This window comes from Lactuca saligna, chromosome 1, assembly GCF_052625555.1.
Source record: "Lactuca saligna cultivar CGN05327 chromosome 1, ASM5262555v1, whole genome shotgun sequence".
NCBI lineage: Eukaryota > Viridiplantae > Streptophyta > Magnoliopsida > Asterales > Asteraceae > Lactuca > Lactuca saligna.
The window spans coordinates 97,283,885-97,302,745 of record NC_136417.1 but is presented as its reverse complement, the minus strand read 5'-3'; the positions used below and the strand labels follow the sequence as shown (position 1 = coordinate 97,302,745).

General features: G+C 34.5%; 1 protein-coding gene across 2 annotated transcripts; it reads right to left on the bottom strand.

The window, feature by feature from the left end:
- Positions 1–4,186: 4,186 nt before the first annotated feature.
- On the bottom strand, positions 4,187–18,615 carry LOC145041938 (uncharacterized). 2 transcript variants are annotated; one of them, XM_078990192.1, is made up of 10 exons: positions 18,398–18,611; positions 16,814–17,575; positions 14,951–16,079; positions 14,544–14,861; positions 13,568–14,464; positions 12,840–13,479; positions 8,647–8,720; positions 4,832–6,585; positions 4,611–4,737; positions 4,187–4,525 (listed from the first exon to the last, which is right to left on the bottom strand). In XM_078990192.1, the coding sequence occupies exons 2-10, from the start codon at positions 17,386–17,388 to the stop codon at positions 4,310–4,312; spliced, it is 5,730 nt and encodes a 1,909-aa protein (XP_078846318.1). In that variant the 5' UTR covers positions 17,389–17,575; positions 18,398–18,611; the 3' UTR covers positions 4,187–4,309. The 2 variants fall into 2 exon arrangements, with proteins under 2 accessions (XP_078846318.1, XP_078846326.1); XM_078990200.1 differs by lacking the exon at positions 4,187–4,525 and having other exon boundaries at positions 4,622–4,737; positions 4,824–6,585; positions 18,398–18,615.
- Positions 18,616–18,861: the final 246 nt, after the last annotated feature.

Below are 18,861 nucleotides of genomic sequence, written 5' to 3'. Positions count from 1 at the left end.
CCTACTAAAACTTTTTGGGTCCGTGTCAGCCTACTACCGCCACCAGCACCCACTACCATATTCCTTTATATTTTGCTATTTTTTAGGGAATAAGATTGCTAGAAAATACAAAAGGATAATGCAAAACAGTCTTATTCTCTTATGCAAAATCACAAAATAGAAACTAGATGTAAAATTTGAAAACTTAAGCTCGTTTTAAATGTCCATTCAACATTTACTAAATCATAAAATATATGAAAACTCAAAAGAAAATTAAAACCCATAAATCGATTACGGTATGAAAATCATCTTCATATTCGTTTTGGTTCATTAAATCTTATAAGAAGTTTAGGAGAAAACAAATTAATATGAAATCGAAGTTAAACCCCACAACCCGTACTTGCAAAAAAATCCAAATCTATATTTTAGAATGTGCACCCATGGCTATAATTTTTCTTAAATCCATCTTCAAGGGTTGTGGTTTTGGAAGTCATCAAAACAAACATGTTTTTGATTGGTATGTTGACAAAAACATTATGTAATATCAAATCTTTGTAGCCCATATCCACATAGCTAACTAGATGTTAAAACACCGATGTAAGACCTTGTTTTCATATATTTATAGTAATAGAAAAGAAGGGTGTAGATGTTCTTTGATGTCTATTTCATAAAAAAAAATTCCAAAAAAAAAATTATTTGAACATATTGTAACTTGTTAATGTTATGTACAGGTTTTAGGAATTAGAGGTTCAAATGTTTTCTATGTTGAGACTTGAGAGTATTGCAAGAGTGAAAAAGTTATTGGAGCTGTCATTTGGAGTTGTTTGACACATGTAGTTTATTGGAGCTGCTTCAAGTTTTTGGTGCAAGTTCTATTGTAGTTTTAGGTTGCTTTTTCAGGTGCTCTTAATATTCTTGGGGATTACTAGTGGTGTGGATATTATTACTTTAAAGTGGTGGTGCACTGAATGCAATTCAGAGTTTTCAAATAGGGTGGCTTTCATTGTTTTTCATTCTCCAGTTGCTTTAAGTGGTTTAATTACTCCAATAACTAGCTTTGGCTAATTGCTGCTGCGTTTTGTACATCTCCTCCTTGTTCAACTGTTGCATTGCATCTACTCACATCATTTAATTAGTTTTGCTTCATTAGTTTTGGTTTTTGTGTTGTATTCAAATTAGGTTGGCTATTACTGTTTTCTATTTCAATCGTCTCTGTACCCTTCCAGTTTTAATTTTATTTCTTCGCCTTTCTAAATATATAAATATTAAAAAAAAAAACTATTATTCGTTTTTGAAATTTATCCCAACCAAATCTAGCTGTTTTAGGTCAAATGGTGGTAGCTGATGGCTGCTGTACATGACAGAGGTTAGGGGCATTAGGTTTATTCTAGGGATACAATCTGTGTTAGTTTCCATGGCTAATTAATTCAATGGGAAAGAGGAAGTTTCATGTTTCATCAGGAGGTTTAACCTCAATGGGATGCTTCAGGGGAATTTGAAAGGTGTTATTAGTAGTATGAGTGGGCTTGTTCATGAGCTTCTATCAAGAATCGTGTCAGACTGATGTAGACTGTAGCTGATTTATAGAATCCTATAAAGGATTTGAGATTTTGAGCCCATACACGTTGGACACTGTTGATAAGCCAATGATTGAGACCAAAAATTCAGTTCAAATTATGATCAGGAAACAGCACACAATTTGAGAAGTGTTTAATTTGAACAACTATGCTTAAAAGAGTCGTTGGGAAATACCATACAAATTGAAATGTGTATAATTTTGCAATAGAGGCTAGTTAGTATACACTTCTGGAAAAGTAGGATATAACTCCGAGTTACACAATTGAGTTGCAATTGCATTATGTTGCGGAATGTATTCATCTTCTATTCATGCCACGTAGCCTCTTTTTCTCAATCCTTTTCATGTGAAGGATGACACCTTTAAGATTCCCCCTTACCCTACATGGAAAGGAAAAGTAAGAAAATTTTAAAAGTTATGTAAGTTTACAGGATATAATACAAAATGCTACGAAAACAGATAGTTACTTGGAAGTGTAAATATTATGTTGCATTTTCTTGATAGAACAGAATTAATGACTCCTAGTGATAAATCTCTTTCCAAACTCTTGAAGAAATTTATGCATTCTCAACATGTTGCTTGGTCCTATCCTGGGTAGACATCTATCAATACACTACTAGAAACATGGGTTTTACCGTCGGAAAAATCCGTCGCTATTCCGTCGCTAAATGCTGTTTGCAATGGATCAGCGACAGATTCACTCCATAGGTAATAAAAAGGTGGCTAATTTCTCAGCTACGGTTTTAGCGACGGATTGGGTTTTTCCTTGCCACAAAGGTAGCGACAGAATATCTGTCGCTAAATGTCACTAAATGTCACTCAATGCATTCCGTCGCTGTTCTGTCGCAAATTTCCATGAACAGTTTTTTTTTTTTTCCGTAGCTAATCCCTTGGAAAATTCATATACTATTTTTTTTTTCCGTTGCTGATCTATCGCAAACTTTAGACATGAATTTTTTTCATCACTAATCCCTTGCAAAGTTCATACATTAAATTTTTTTCCTTTCCGTCGCTGATCCGTCGCACTTTAGACATGATTTTTTTTCCGTAGCTAATCCCTCGCAAAATTCATGCATTAAAATACTTTTTATTTTCTCACCACGAACTTGTAATATCATTTTTTTTATTATGATTCTAAAAGAAAAAAAATACTACAATCATCAAATTATTATACTAAAGAACATCAAATAATGATACAATCAAGCATTACAATACCAAAATTATCAAAGTTTACCAAAGTGTCATTCAAGAAACATCCAAAAACGAAACTATCCACATAACATCAAACTCCCAACGATTTAACTTCAAAATAACATTTTAGAACCAAGAAATCCAAAGTATGCAAAAGAGGTACAAACAGAAAAAAGTTTAACCTTCAAAATAACATTTTAGCTGCTATCTTCGTTTCATGTCCATCCAATCATCTTCGGTTCTCATTCCTATAAAACATTATTCAAAACAATCAAAAACATCAAATACAAAAGGTTAACAAGTCATTCAAAAACATCAAATACTAATGGTTAACATCATATTACCTTTACTTTTCAATTTCCCATCATATTTTGCAAGGCTGCATACATCTTTTCCATTGCTTCATATTTTGCATCAATTTGTTGTTGTTTGGCATCTATTGCTGCAGCTTTGGCATCCATTTCCTCACGCATTTGTTGATGTTTAGCTTCCATTTCTGCAGCTTTAGCATCCATTTCGCCACGCATCTCGTTTCGTACACGTTCATAGACAACCTAAAGTACAATACCATGATTGAAAACTTTGTAAGTACAATGCCATGATAGGAAACTTTGTAAGTACAATGCCATGATAGGAAACTTTGTAAGTATAATACCATGATAGAAAACTTTGTAAGTACAATGCCATGACAGGAAACTTTGCAAGTACAATGCCATGATAGGAAACTTTGTAAGTACAATACTATGATAGGAAATTTTTATAAAGTACAAAATTAAACGAACCTCTTGGGATGTTATTGTACTAGATGTTCCTTCCAAAAAGCTCGCTGGATCAGACACAGATCCGAATCCATATATTCTTCCTTTCTTGACTCCTCCGGAAACATCACACCATGTTTCATTATCCAAGAGGGGGTGGCAACTAGTATCATCACCAAACTTAGCCACCATAGCACTTTCATAAGCCTCCTATTATAGCAAAAAAAAATATGAAAAAATAGTAACATGAAATAAGGAATAGAATGGTTCATTCCATCCCATTAAATTCATAATACTCAAACCTTGCATAAAGTTGATTACTACTTACAAAACACTTAATTACAACTAGGCAGAGGATCAAACATTTAGTTGATTACTACTTACGAAAGATTTGTTTTCTGTCAATTAGTTGCTTTAACAAAGTCATTAACCCGAGTAGTAGGAAGTTTTGTTTCCTACAAAAGAATTGAAAATACCTTAACTTTAGCTGCCTTTGGTGTAATGTACTCTTGAGTAGACCGTTTAGTGTGCAACCTTGCATAAAGTTCAACTCCTGTAGGAGGGCGTTTAAGAATTGCTTGCTACAAAATCCATTAGTAATACATTAAAAAACAAAACAAAAACTCAACAATCTAAGTGGAAACTAACGTGAGATGCAAACATCTTACCATTCTTTTCTTATGTTGACGAATAGATATAGAACCCCCGGTATGTTTGGAAACAGAACCATCTTCTAATTTATTTCTGTTATTTTTCCCTGATTGTGATAAACGTTTCCATTTGGATGTGGTCCACACTTCATTGATCATTTTTCCCAATACTCCTTTTTTATCCAATTTGGGCGATAGTCCTTTAGCAAATTTAAATCACCTTCTAGTGAGGCATTCACATTTGCAGCTTTGGCAAGTTTTAAAGATGCTTCACGTGCTCTTCGCATTACGTCAGGAAATCGTTTCTTCATACAGTCTTCCCATACCTTGCGAGCAAGAACATCAGTCTCTTCGGGCCAAACATACAAACCCTACATGTAGATCACGCATACAATTATCTTTTTCACTTTATACCAATTTTTACTTTGACAAATCATAAAAATAATAAGTACAAACCTTGAAGTGTTCCCACATTGCATCACGATGTTCTTTGTCAACCTTCTTCCATGAGGTCCATGGGCCGTCAAACATCGTCTTCAGTATACATGTGATGGCTCTGATCACTGAAATCTGATCCATAAATCTTGCAAAAAATTAAAAATTAAAAAATTAGCATTAGTATTATCATTAACAAGTAAATTCATTTTCATAAACAATTGTAAAATTAACTTTAGTACTCCTTTTCAGAATCGACTTCAATGAACTTCCTTTTTGATGGGTTACTTGGAACTTGTTCTAAGATGTTTGATCCTCTAACTGAAGAAGAAGGTTGACTTTCTGCATCATTGTATGATTGGGATGCATTTCTATCTCCAGCATCACGACCACTATAGTTCCAAAAGATGCTCCTCTTAACCCAATTATGAGTAATCCCGAAACCAGGCAATTTTGCATTCTTCGCTCTAAAAGGTTTGCCTTCATAAACAGTTGGAAAGTGTCGTACTTGCTCCCAAATTTGATCACCGGTTAATATTGGTGGGGGGCTAGATCGCTCAACCTTATTAGCCAGAAATCCTATTTTATCACCCCTATATGTGTGTTGTTCAGGTAAAAATTTTCGATGGCAGTCAAACCAACATGGTTTACTACCATGGTGTAACCGAAATGACCACGACTCACCCATACAATACGGACATGCTAACTTGCCATGTGTGCTCCATCCCGATAACATTGCATAAGCAGGAAAGTCACTAACTGTCCAAAGAATTATAGCTTTCATTGTGAAATTGCATTTAGTCGAAGCATCATAAGTCACAATACCATCTGTATATAGCATCTTTAACTCGTCAATTAGCGGCCTGAGAAACACATCTATATTTTGACCTGGGCTCTTTTTTCTAGGAATAATTATGCTTAATTGAACATATGGTTCTTTTAAGCACATCCAAGGAGGCAAGTTATAAATTGAAAGGAAAACAGGCCAACATGAATATGGGGTTGTATTTGAGTTATTTGGACTGAACCCATCGGTGCATAGCCCAAGGCGAACATTCCGTGGTTCACTTGAAAATTCTGGATGCAATGAGTTGAAATGCTTCCAAGCCTCACCATCACTTGGATGGACCATCAAACCCGGTTCGGTCTGATGTTCATAGTGCCATTTCATTTGCTTTGCCGTCTTTTTTGTTAAATACAACCTTTGGAGTCTAGGAGCAATCGGCAAGTACCTCATAACCAGATAAGGCAGTCTGCCACTCTTGTACCGATCATGATCACACACCCGACACTTAGTCAAATCCGAATCTGCCCCATAGAATATCATGCAATGGTTTTTGCAAGCATTAATCTTTTTTTCTGGGAGTCTAATTATTTTCAAAAGCTTCTTTGTCTCATAGAAGTTCTCAACTAGTTTCTCACCTTTGGGTAGCATTCGCTTAATTATAGGAAGTATGTGATCATAGGCAGCCTCAGATATATTGTATTCTGACTTCCAATGCAACAACTCTGTTGCAGCTTGTAATTTTGAATAATTTTCACATCCATCCCACAAAGGTTCATCAGCGTCTTCTAACATATCATAGAACCCCTTGGCAGTTGGATTCGGGAGTTCCTCCATTACATCCATCAACATTTGTGTACACCCATTAAGATCATCATCATCATCATCTTCCATCGGATCCTGCATCGGATTAGAAGATTCTTCCTCATGCTGAGATATCGTATTTCTTTCACCATGTGCCCGCCAAGTTGTGTAATTAGGAGTGAAACCGTTTTGTAACAAGTGAAGCTCTACATCACCTCTTGTTTTATAATACATGTTCTTGCATTTAAAACAAGGACATCTAATATAATCTCCATCAACAGTTGCTTCATTAGAAAAAGCAACATCTAGAAATCCTTTGACGGATGCATGATATGCTATGCTAAGATACCCATGATCTAACCTTTTGTACATCCAATCTCTATCACTACGTGTTGACATAATGACTAGCTACAACAAAATATATAACTACTATTCAGAACCTAGATAGAGATTAGATAAAAACTAGCTACAACAAAATAAGAAGAAGTGGATGATAATAAATCCTTGGGAATAAACAAGAACCGGAAAGGAGAGAAAGTAATCAAATAAATTCTAAGTGATAGACATATAGCAAAGAATAAGATAGAGCTTTAATATGTTTACACAAGTGACTATGTTATATAATCTATTAATAAAAAAATGAAGTCATTAACATTTCAAAGTATATTCATTGTGCTTATTGTATTGTGGAGGTAAATGTTGGAGATGGATAATATTTATTCTTGTAATTTTAGTTATTTGTCATATGACTATCTTAATCATGCATATAGATTGGGTATAGATACTAAATGTTGTAATCAATCTTCATAATTACAACCAATCCATGTTTTTTTATTTTTGTTTTCCTAAATGTTGAACATGTCAATAGGCTGAATCAAAATAGATATGATGAGACAAGAGACTTGAATCAAGAAAAAGACATAAGAGAGACAAAAGAAGGTCAAAAGATGGTTGACTTTCTAAAAGTGTGATTTGTGATTGGTAATCTACTCGCATTCATAATGTGATGACTCATAATATGAAATACCTAAAGTACCCTTGGTACAGGAAACGGGAAAAAAAAATTGGACAGCAGTTTGTGTCATCAATAATTTGTAAAGATTAATAGCAGGTAAAAACAAGGATACTTTGGGTGGAATCCATCTAAAAATAAAGAAAAGATTGCATTCAAAAATCTAAACAAATTATAAGTATTTATATTAATTTCATCTATCTTAGATCATATCGATCTTTATCCATGAGCCAATCAAGCCAACTAGTATTTGCCATTTGGCATATTTTCTTCTTGGGCTTTTTCTTTTGTCATAGTTATAACTTCTCACTTCGTAAAATTCTTTTCATATGTGATTCATCATTGGGTTGGGTCGATGAAGTTTTGTTTACTGATCATATAAAATTAAATATTATTAATTTCAGATTTGGGTTTAGAACTATAAGTTAAATATAATATATTGTTCATTTACTAATTTAACAAATAAAATAAGGAAATTAAGTAAAAAAACCGTATTAACAAAATAATTAAACAAGTCAACAATATGTTTAGTTTGTGACACCCATGTACCTACCTGGATAGATTTTCCCAAAATATGTAAGTTGTCAAATTAGTTTGATAAACTTAAATTCCAAATTCTATGACTATACATTTAAACTTGTCAATATTTAACCGGCGGAAATCGTGGTAAAAATGGTTAAACTTAAAAATAGCCCTTTATACAACTGTCTAAGTGAATTTTGTCTGAGGTCATCATGCTTCATATTTACAATATTTTTTGAGATATCTTGATATTTTTATTTCTATCAAGACAAGTATCAATTTTAAAAGATGTAATTAAAAGTAAATTAGTGGTAAATTAAATATCTTCATATTTTTATTTATATCAAGACAAGTATCAATTTTAAAAGATGTAATTAAAAGTAAATTAGTGGTGTATTGTCCATATGTTATTATTATATATAAGTAGAAAGATATGTAAAAACAAAATGTAGAAGAGTATTTAATTTTTTATATTTTTTTTGGGTAAATTACAAAGTTGGTCCCTGATGCAAGTTTCAAATTGTATGTTAAATTCATATTTTTTTAAAATAAACTCAGGCTATCCATTATAAGTTTGAATTCATATTTTTTAAAAATGAACTCAGACTATCCATTATAAGTTTAAATGTTGCACGTTTAGTCTCTTGAAGAAAAGAAGTTTGTAACCATCACCAGAAATCTGGATCATTATGACCGTCTCTCTCTCTCTCTCTCTCTCTCTCTCTCTCTCTCTCTCTCTCTAGATCTGAGACGATCCAATTGTTAACGAAGTTCATATCTATGTCGATAAGTAAATACACAAAACAAGAAGGGTAAAATGGTGATTTACTCACATTAAGTCCATATGAATTAGACAAACAGAAGGGTATAGTGGTCATTTAGCACAAATGTTCTAAAAAACATTATTAAGTTAAGTTGAGTTTGTAATGGTGTACCTGTCTCAGAGGAGTGACATTGATATCAGCTGCAGAAATAGATGTGGAGGAGGAAGTTGAAGTTGAAGTTGAAGCTGCAGAAATAGATGTTTCAGGTTTGTTAATAAAAACATGCATTCAAGGGTTGAAAAAACTCAGCTATGATATAAAATTTGATTTGGATTGTTGGATAAATAAAACCTCCAAATCTGGTTTGTTAATAAAAACGTTGTAGATGATGACTCATAATATGAAATACCTAAAGTACCCTTGGTACAGGAAACGGGAAAAAAAAATTGGACAGCAGTTTGTGTCATCAATAATTTGTAAAGATTAATAGCAGGTAAAAACAAGGATACTTTGGGTGGAATCCATCTAAAAATAAAGAAAAGATTGCATTCAAAAATCTAAACAAATTATAAGTATTTATATTAATTTCATCTATCTCAGATCATATCGATCTTTATTATCAGGTATTTTTTTTTCCTATATTAGCAATGTGCTTATTTTCTTCTATTTTTTTTTTTAATAATTTGTAAATGATTATATTTTCAGGGAATGGGGAACAACATTTGTTGAGACCTGGGCAGTTTGACCGATAGGTGACAGTTGACCGGCCTGATGTTGCTGGTAGAGTCAGGATCCTTCAGGTTCGATCATGAAATTAGTCAAAAAGAAAAAAGCATCTAAATTTTCTTATATGTTGCACAGGTGCATTCAAGGGGAAAATCACTTGCAAAAGATGTGGATTTTGATAAGGTTGCTAGGAGAACACCAGGTTTCACAGGAGCTGATTTGCAAAACCTGATGAATGAAGCAGCCATCTGAAAATTAAGTAATGAACAGAACAATTGTGTAACCACCACCACCAGGTCCACCACCACCACCACCACCACCTCCCAGAAGCAATCATTCCGATGAAATAGAGAAAGTTGAAGTGGAGCCCCCTGTTGCTCGTGTTGAGGAGGATGACATCTTTGTAGGAGAAGGAATTGACTATTCTGTCCCTAGTAAAGATATAAGCCAAAGCCCATTGTCAGAAGACATGGAAGAATCTCCTAAAAGAAAAGAGAGACCTTCCAATTTCAATGAGCCAGCTTATGGCCCTGTTCCACCCTCGGACCCATCTCAAGACTGGCAACAAACAGTGAGAAAAATAGCAAAATACTTTTATTTACTATTTTACCCTCACCTTGCTTAACAATTTACCAAATTTTTAGAATGGGTATGATGCTATGCAAGTACAAGGCTATCAGGGAGAGTGGCAGTAGGAGTATCAATATGTGGAGCCGATGGGGTACCCCGAACAATATGTCCACCAAGATGGTCAAATGTATGATATGCAAGGAGGTTTGACCATAGAAGGGGACCCACATTTAATGACACAAGAAGAGAAAGATAGAGGTTTAGGGTCGGTGTTTAAGCGGGATGATACAAGGCTTCAACAATTAAGGTAAAAATATGCTCGTAAGAAAGATCCGAATTTTATATCCGAGAGCTATTCAGAATGTTATCCGGGTTATCAAGAATATAATCGTGAGGTTGTTGATAGTGATGATGAAGCTGATTTATCCAAAATGGATATGGGTGGTCGAGTAAGTGTTTTTTTTTTCATTTACAATTGTATGTTAATGGGAGATGAAATATGTTAATTATGTAATATGTATAAAACAGGAAAAGGGTTGGCTTCATAGGTGGGACTTTGAGACAGAAGAGGAATGGGCGACATTAGGAAGCCATGCCAAAAGCTGCGTTTCAGTTTGGTGTGAAGATGCAAGTTTGACCCCGAAAAACACATAGAGGCTTATTTACCTGTTAGAGTCAATGAACAGCGAGTCACAAATTTACTTCAATCTACACTTGTGGGATTTGCAGTTTTTGCTATTCCTGCTATCAGAATGATTCCCACTTCAGTTCTTTGGGGTTACTTCGCCTACATGTCAATCGATAGTCTTCCTGGAAATCAATTTTGGGAACGATTGTTGCTCTTTTTCATCCCTACTGGTCGACGTTTCAAGTAAGCCCCGTTTTGATTTGACATGAAGTAAATTCCCAATTTACCCTTCTGACGTTATTGTGGGTTTTATTTGAACAGAGTGTTGGAGTCGCTTCATGCGTCATATGTGGAATCGGTTCCATTCAAATACATAACAATGTTTACATTCAAATGTAAGGGTTCATGAATCCTTAAATTCTCATGAACTGGAAGACAAACTATGATGAATCAAGCCCTAACTCAAGTTCTAATTCTAAGTGTCTATTATTATATAGATGCAATTGATGGTAGACCTGAACCTAACTTGCAATTGATGGCATTTCATATGGCTACGAAACACAGTAACCAGAAACTTTCAAGGTAAATTAAACCCTAACAAAGTATATTGTGAAATTGAACTAAAACTAACCTAAGAGGGATGAGATTTACCTGAATCGGAGGTTAACGAAGAATACTTTCAAGTTTAAAGATATCGAGGTTGCCGAAATTGGGTGAGTAGCATCGTCATCTGCTCGAACAGAGATAGTGAGATAAAGCAGAAGCTAATTTCACTTAGTCAAGAGTGATAAATCTGGAGGGAAGTAAAGTTACACTGCCTTCGTGAAGATGGAATTGGGTGTGTCAATTTCAGCGAGAGAAAAAAAGAAAATGCGCGCACCCAAATAAAGTTTCCGTCGTCGTTCTCTCGCTAAACGCATACCATATGGCACAATTTTTTATCCCTCGCTGAACCCTAGCTAAGTGATTAGCGAGGAATAGTCGTCCGTCGTTAAATACTTGTAAGATCCGTAGCTGATCCCTCAGTAAATCCTCACTAATATTCCATATATTTAATAAATAAAATAATTATCAAAACCATGGTAGATCTGTCGTTTTTTCCTAGCTATAAGTCTAAATTTTGCTAGAGAATAAATCCGTAGCAAAATCCGTAGCTGAAACTCAAGTTTCTAGTATATAAGACTCCTTAAAGTCAAGGAATATGTTTAACCAATTTCGTATTCTTTTCCAAATTAATTTCAATAGTTTGTTATTAACATAGAATTTGCTCGAGAACATCTACTGAACATGATGAATCTATGAATTGGACTCAACTGCATATCAAGTACAGGAGTGGTGAGAATTTGATCCAAGATTTTGACCCATTGTCTCTAGACATGGTATGAACAGAAAATGATTCAAAATTTTAATGTTGGCATTTTCAAGTGTTCATTGCAAGATCATATTTCCTCTTATATTGTTACACCCCCAAACCAATGGAGTACTTTGATTCCTAATATTCGGTTGTGTATGCCTATTGTTCACACGAAGAGAGAAAAAGTTTGGGTGTCAAAAAGTATACCTTATGTGCACGACCACTTATGTCAGGCTTCCTTGGGGATAAAGCTCTGAACCAACAATCTTCCTTTTGTGCTGATAACAGATAAAAAGTGATATGTTAATCATTGTTCACAAACAACCTACTTGGACAAAGTAGTCGTATTGGGTACAGATATATTTATGTGATCCAACATATCGAAAGACTTAATCAATTGACTGTATTGATAAGCTCCTACATAGAGTAAAGAGAATAAGCAGGACATTCACAACCATAAACAAGTAATCGATAATGAATGATATACATATATATATATATATATATATATATATATATATATATAAAATAGGGTCTTCCCATTCTTTCAAGAGGAAGGGCCTCTGATCCAATAGTTTTTGCAACTAGAATTTTCTTAGCTAACAATCTTCTAGAAAATGAAAGCTGAAATACTCCTCAAGGTAGGGTAAAATGGATGCCAGCACTCCATACCAAACCAAACATAAAGATAGTGCTTCGCCCATAAGGGAATTCTATTAAGACACAACAGAAAAATAAAACTCTCTTAAGAGTGTAAGGACTGAACTTGATCCCAACTAATTTGATGGGCTTTCCTGGACCTCCTGCTGTAGACTAGACGAATCAATGCTTGGGTCTATTCATTTTATAAATTAAAAGTACAAATTTTATTTTATATATTTTATAAAATCAAAATCTTATCTTATAGGTCAATAAAATCAATAATAAATGAGTGGATTTGGGTCATATTATCCATTTGTTCAAAAGATTTAATAAATAAATGGGTCATTATCCATCTATTTAAAGAAAGTAGGTGATGGGTCAGGTAGGTCATTATACATAAGAGATGACAATGACAATAATATATTTAACAAAAATCACATCTACCTTGAAAGTCGGGGACGTCTGGAACGAATTTATGATGATAGTGATACAATTCAATGCCATCAGCAAAAAACCGTCGGTTGTCTAGGATGTATTGTCCTGTAGTTGTCTGAAAAGGAGAGAGATCTCCACCAATTATGTGATTCCATGACTTGTAATAACCCAATGTATCTTCTTCTTCCTTCTTCTCTCCATCATCCTCATACACAAGACTCACCCCACACTCCTTTACGACTTGATAATCCGGCATTGTAACACTAACAATAATGTGGTCACCAGCCTCCATCTCATTCATCCCAAACATCCAATGACTTAACAACACCCAACACCCTCCATCAACAACATGTGTGTTCACATAATATTCGTATATCCACATGTGGTTCTTTGTTATATTACTAATTGTCATCATTGGTGAAAGAGGGAAATGAGCATCATATGTATATGGAACACAATCATCGGGAATTATCAATGTGTCAGCAGAGAAGCAGAAGTTGAGTCCTGTAAGGAGATTGTTTGGAGATGATGATGATGATGATGATGGGATGGTAAATGATATTGATGGCCCCATGCTTCTATCCCTAAACCAACTCGGCATCTCCTCTGTCTCACAATGTGTGCTGAATATTCCAAATTCATAAATCATCTGCCAAATACAACCACCTTAATTAGTCTCCATAAGAAGTGTATTATACATATTCACATAGAGACAAAAAAAATTAACTAAAAAAAACCTGGGTTTCAGATTCCCAAGAATTAGCTCCCAAGTGCCTTTCGTTAAGGAAGTCTAAATTACTCCAGCCCAAGCTACGTAATACCTTCTCCTCCACACCTACCATTGGTTGGATTTTCACAATGCCTTCAATTTCATATGACAAACCTGAACAAACCACCGAACTTCTTGACAAATCTAGTGGGGACATGTCTGGATCAAAAACGACTTTGCGTAAAACACGCTCATTGACAGGAAAGAGCAACCTGCTTAGTGTACGTGGAGGATGCTCAATTGACTTCAATTTTTTACAGTGTTGCATACTAAGCATCTCAAGCCTAGGAAGGGTTCTCACACAACTGGGCATGGAATCTATAGGATTGCCATCTAAATATAATTCCTTTAACACTGATAGGCAACTCATGTCCATGGGAAAGGATTTAGTGGACAAATTACTATTTGCAAGTGACAAACTTACTAAAGACCTCGGTAAATAAATTGCAAACAACTTCAAATCACTTGGTATAGCACCCACAGAGGCAGAGGAAGAGGTTCTTGTATTTATGTCAATGTTGTTAGCCTTGCACAATTCCAGTGAATCGCTACCCCTATTCTCGATTCGAGATCCACAAGGACTACAACCATCTAGCAACATTGTTTTAACATTCTTCAACATGCCTATGTTTCTTGGATGTTTTTCAAGCTTCTTGCAATAGCTTAGATCGATGAAGAAAAGTTCAACGCATTGCTCAATTGATTCACAAACCTCGAGCAAACCAATGCAGTTTCTAGCTACTAACCTCTCAAGTGCAGGAAGTTGGTCAAAATCACCAAGACTACGAAGTTTTTTACAAAAACTTAAATTTAGAATCTTCAATGACCCAAGTAACCTTTTATCTTTTAAGCACGATCCATCCAACTACAGAAATGGAAATAAGTTAGAAGAGTAGAGAATTCATCAACTCAAGATGGATGAATAATAAATGAAGATAAGTTACCTTTTTCCCCTTCTCAAGCTGATTATTATAACAACCGATAAATGATTCAATATTGCTATATGACATGTCAAGAGCAACAAGATTTTGCATAGGTAAGTCTAAAGGTATAGACTTTAAATGAAACCCATGCATACACAAGCCTCTTAATTCCTCTGGAAAGTTTGCATAAGACCCATTCATGTGCACATAATTGAGTTGTAGTAGCATCAAATTATCCATGTTACTCAATGCATTTGTTTTCAGCTCGTATGATACACCAAACCTCTCTTTCTCAATCATGCGCATGTCAAGGGTAAGACCTAGAAGATTTCCCTTTCCCTAATAAGAAACATAATACAAATAAATAAATCAGTCAATAAAAAATATTTTGGACGTACACACTACTAAAAGCATACATGGCCTCTTACCTTTTTTTGTTTCAACACTCTGAATGACTCTTCATGACACCATAATAGACTTCGCTTCCATGGCTTATCAAGTGATTCTTGACGTACTTCAAACCTTCCCATCTCTTGAAACAACTGATGCATCTTCAACTCGTTTTTCCCTCCAATTGTAAGAAGGAATCGGTCGAGGAGATTTGGGATTCCAGATCCTGTGTTTATATTACACGCCTTTAATATTGTTTCAGTAAGATCTCTATCTATTCCGACAAAAAAACAAGCAATATACTTAAACAAATCCTTATCATTTTTGGACGGCAAAGAGTTAAAGCTCATTCTCAAGACATTATTTACATGAGAATATGTTTCTTTCTTTAGCCCTTCTATGCACCCTTCCCAATAAGTTACATCTCGATCATATAGAGATTTTCCCAATACTTCAAGAGCCAATGGATGTCCTTGACAATACTTCACAAGCTTATATGACACCTCTTGGTAACCTTTCTTGGGATAATTGCATTTGAATGCATGGAGACACAAAAGTTGCCATGCTTTGATCTCAAGTAAGCCTTGAAGCACGAGCTCTTTATGCATGGGTTCAATGTTTGTTTTGAATATTGCACAACTCTTTGTCAAATGCCTGTCCTTTGTGGTTATAATGATTTTGCTTCCTGGATGAAAACCTTTGCTTCCAAGTAACGCATCCAACTGATCAAGCGTACTAATATCATCAAGAACAAGAAACACCCTTTTACGTGCTACTGCATTCTCTATCTTTGAGGTGTATACCGAAGCATCATGAACTTTAACGGAACTTGTTTTTGAAATGTCACTGCTTAGTTTTTCTTGTAAATCAAGCAACCCATTAAACTTTCCATCACATACCCTACTAATATCTTCAATACAACTGCTTTTTTGGAATTCATGTGAATATAGCCCATAGACATGTTTGGCTAAAGATGTCTTCCCGATCCCACCCATACCCGAAATAGTGAGTATGTCTGCTGTGTATGAGGATGCATCTTTCAACCATGAAGTGATGAAGTTAATATAATATTCCATCCCAATAAGCTGTGATCGAACGCTCCTTAAGGGTACATGTAATCTACGGTGGATGTCCTTCACAATTTCTTCAATAAACTCTGTCTCCAGCCTGAAATCAGATATTATAAGAACCACACAACTAACAAACCAGATTTGGAGATTTAATTTGTCCAAAGATCCAAAATCAAAATTATATCATAGCTATTAATTTTAATCAAGTCCTTCACATTAAAACGATATTCTGTTTACAAGTCTAACTATACAGGTATCCTATGTGTAAGGCCATACTATAATAAGATAAAAGATGCCAATGTAATACCAGATTTTAGTAATGGGAAACCTAACTTCACTTTACACAAGACCATAACTATCATTGTGTTGTGTTTGAAAAAAAAAGTCAGTTATAGGTAATCTTTTACGAACCGAAGGTAAGAGAAGTTATTTATCATAAAGGACACTATGATTTGAAGGTGGCATGATATAATTAATAGTAGATGCATAGCAAACCCTTCAAATCTTGCTTTCTTAATGGAAAACATCAAAAATAATTGAAATAGTTTGTCTAACTGAATTAACTTATGATGAAACACAAAATTCATACTAAATGTATGAATTTACTAGAATAATGAATCCATCTATATGAACTGATTTATTAGATCACATAATTGAAAGCTTAGATAAAATTACGTGAATCTTATTTATATCCTAATAGATCAAATATATGTCTATTTAATGATGTTAAAGAAACTTATTGAAATGCATTGGGAGAAAATGATACTAACATTGATGTGTTAATCAAACAAAATTGAAGGATTATGTAAATGTGCATAAGAAAGTGGTTACCTTCCTCTTACATCATTTCCTTTTAAATTAGCAACTTCTATAAGTGCTTTATTCCATCGGTCCATCTTTTGAGCTAATTGACTTCTTTTATCTGCATTTGTCTCCGCCTCCATCATCTGTCTATGCTTAGCCATTGCATCTCCAAAGCTACTTAGTTGCTTCCTAACATGTGTGGGCTCCACATGATAGAATATTGGGATAACAATATGGTTGGATGTCATACGCTGCTCAAGGGTCAGCACCAATTCATCGAGACACCATGTTGAAGAAGCATAATTCTTGGACAAGACAATGATAGAAGCCCTAGATGCTTTGATCGCATTCTCTAATTCCGGTTTAAGATCTTCCCCAGTTTCAATCTCTTCATCATCCAAGAAGGTATTGATATTGGCATCAATAAGGGCCTCATGAAGGTGATCAGTGAAACTATGACGAGTGTCAACACCTCTAAAACTTAAAAATACGTCATATCTATGACCATCAGTTGATGAAATACGGCCACAATTTGGTGAACTATGGCCATGAGTTGATGAAGAAGATGAAGATCCTTCTGGAAGTTCAGATAGAACAACCATTATGAGTAATGAATTGATGACTCTTCACCCTTCCCACAATTTTGTTTATTTATTTAAAGTTTCTCCTTATATACCGGGTGTATCTTAGTAAGTTCTGAAACTCCTCCACACGTTATCGGCTATGAAAGTTGGTTTCACCGGCTTCCCTACCTTATGTACCAATGTAGGGATCTAGTACACAATGCCTCTACATAAATACGAAACTATTAATATCTACTATATGCAACTTAAATCTCATCAAACAAATTGAAACTCAATGATAATAGTATCCTTGAATTCTTCGAAAATAAACTTTAAAGTGATTAGATTACAACACATATGAACTCTAAATGTATAAATATGCCACTTTTTATTCCCAAACTTCAAGTTTTGAGTAGATTTTGGAGCTATATAGCACCGAGTGTGTGTTTTAATTAACCCTTCTTTTGGATTTGATTAACTAACATAAACATGCCTGCTATTGTCTAAATAAAATCCATTTGATGCTCACTTAAACAAATCAACACCAAATACCATTATGTAACAACTACAAGATTCACTGTTAGCCCTCATAAGAGAAATTGCAATACACAGAGGAAATTTCAAGCTTGCACTGTATATCAACAAACAATTAAAAGATTTAAACAAAAAAGGAGTACGTTTCTTGACTTGGAAGTTCATAGATCCCCTAAATTAGCAACAAAAATCCTTTCAACTTTGAAATTCTCTATCACTGGATCTAGTATTAGCATACATCTAAAGGATTTCGACTTTCATTTATGGGCTTGATCCAAATGATATGATTTTGAAACTAACAAGCCATGACCTTTCTATGGTTTCAAATTCAAACTCTCCAGAATTAATTGAGCAACAGTAAATGAAATAGACAAAATCCAATATTCATCTGTTAAGAAAATAAAAAAGGATTATGATGTAATTTATGATTAATAAGATGAAATGATCTAACATATGAAGCTAAACTATAAGAATGTCCCTTCATAGTAAACTACCGACATGAAGACAAACAGACCTGAAGCAGCGATGGTAGAGAAGGAACAAGCAGTGACGAGTCTGAGAAAGATGACGACTGGAGATTACAGAGGTTTGTTTGTCGGCAGGGAAATGACGAGCGAACGAGGAAGGAAGGGAGACTGGTAGAGAGGATAAGATGGGGGTGGTTCTCCTTTGCCTTGAGAATCGATGGTGGTCTCTTTTTATTATTTTCAGGAGATATGGAGAATTCCATGAAATTTAATGGTAACTTGGGGTATATTCTAAGAAATTATTTGAGTCATAGGGAAACGACTAGTCAACGCCAGAGACTTTAACAACGATAATATTTGCAAAATGTTGTAGGTTTTTGTCTTTCTTTTATGATTTTTGTACCTTAGTCTTCGATTTATTTATTTATTTATTTATTTTTTATTTTTTTTTTTGTGATCCTTGTCTCTAATAATGGGTTTTCAAGTTATCCTAAAATCAAATTAAAAATAT

What these genes read in the sequence shown, in the direction of transcription:
- LOC145041938 (XM_078990192.1), bottom strand. Translation starts at nt 17,388, where the DNA reads ATGGTTGTTCTATCTGAACTTCCAGAAGGATCTTCATCTTCTTCATCA. An exon ending in GGAAATGATGTAAGAGGAAG is followed by an intron (nt 16,080 to 16,813) that starts GTAACCACTTTC and finishes ATCTGATTTCAG; the next exon opens with GCTGGAGACAGAGTTTATTG. An exon ending in AGACGTCCCCGACTTTCAAG is followed by an intron (nt 8,721 to 12,839) that starts GTAGATGTGATT and finishes CTATTTCTGCAG; the next exon opens with CTTCAACTTCAACTTCAACT.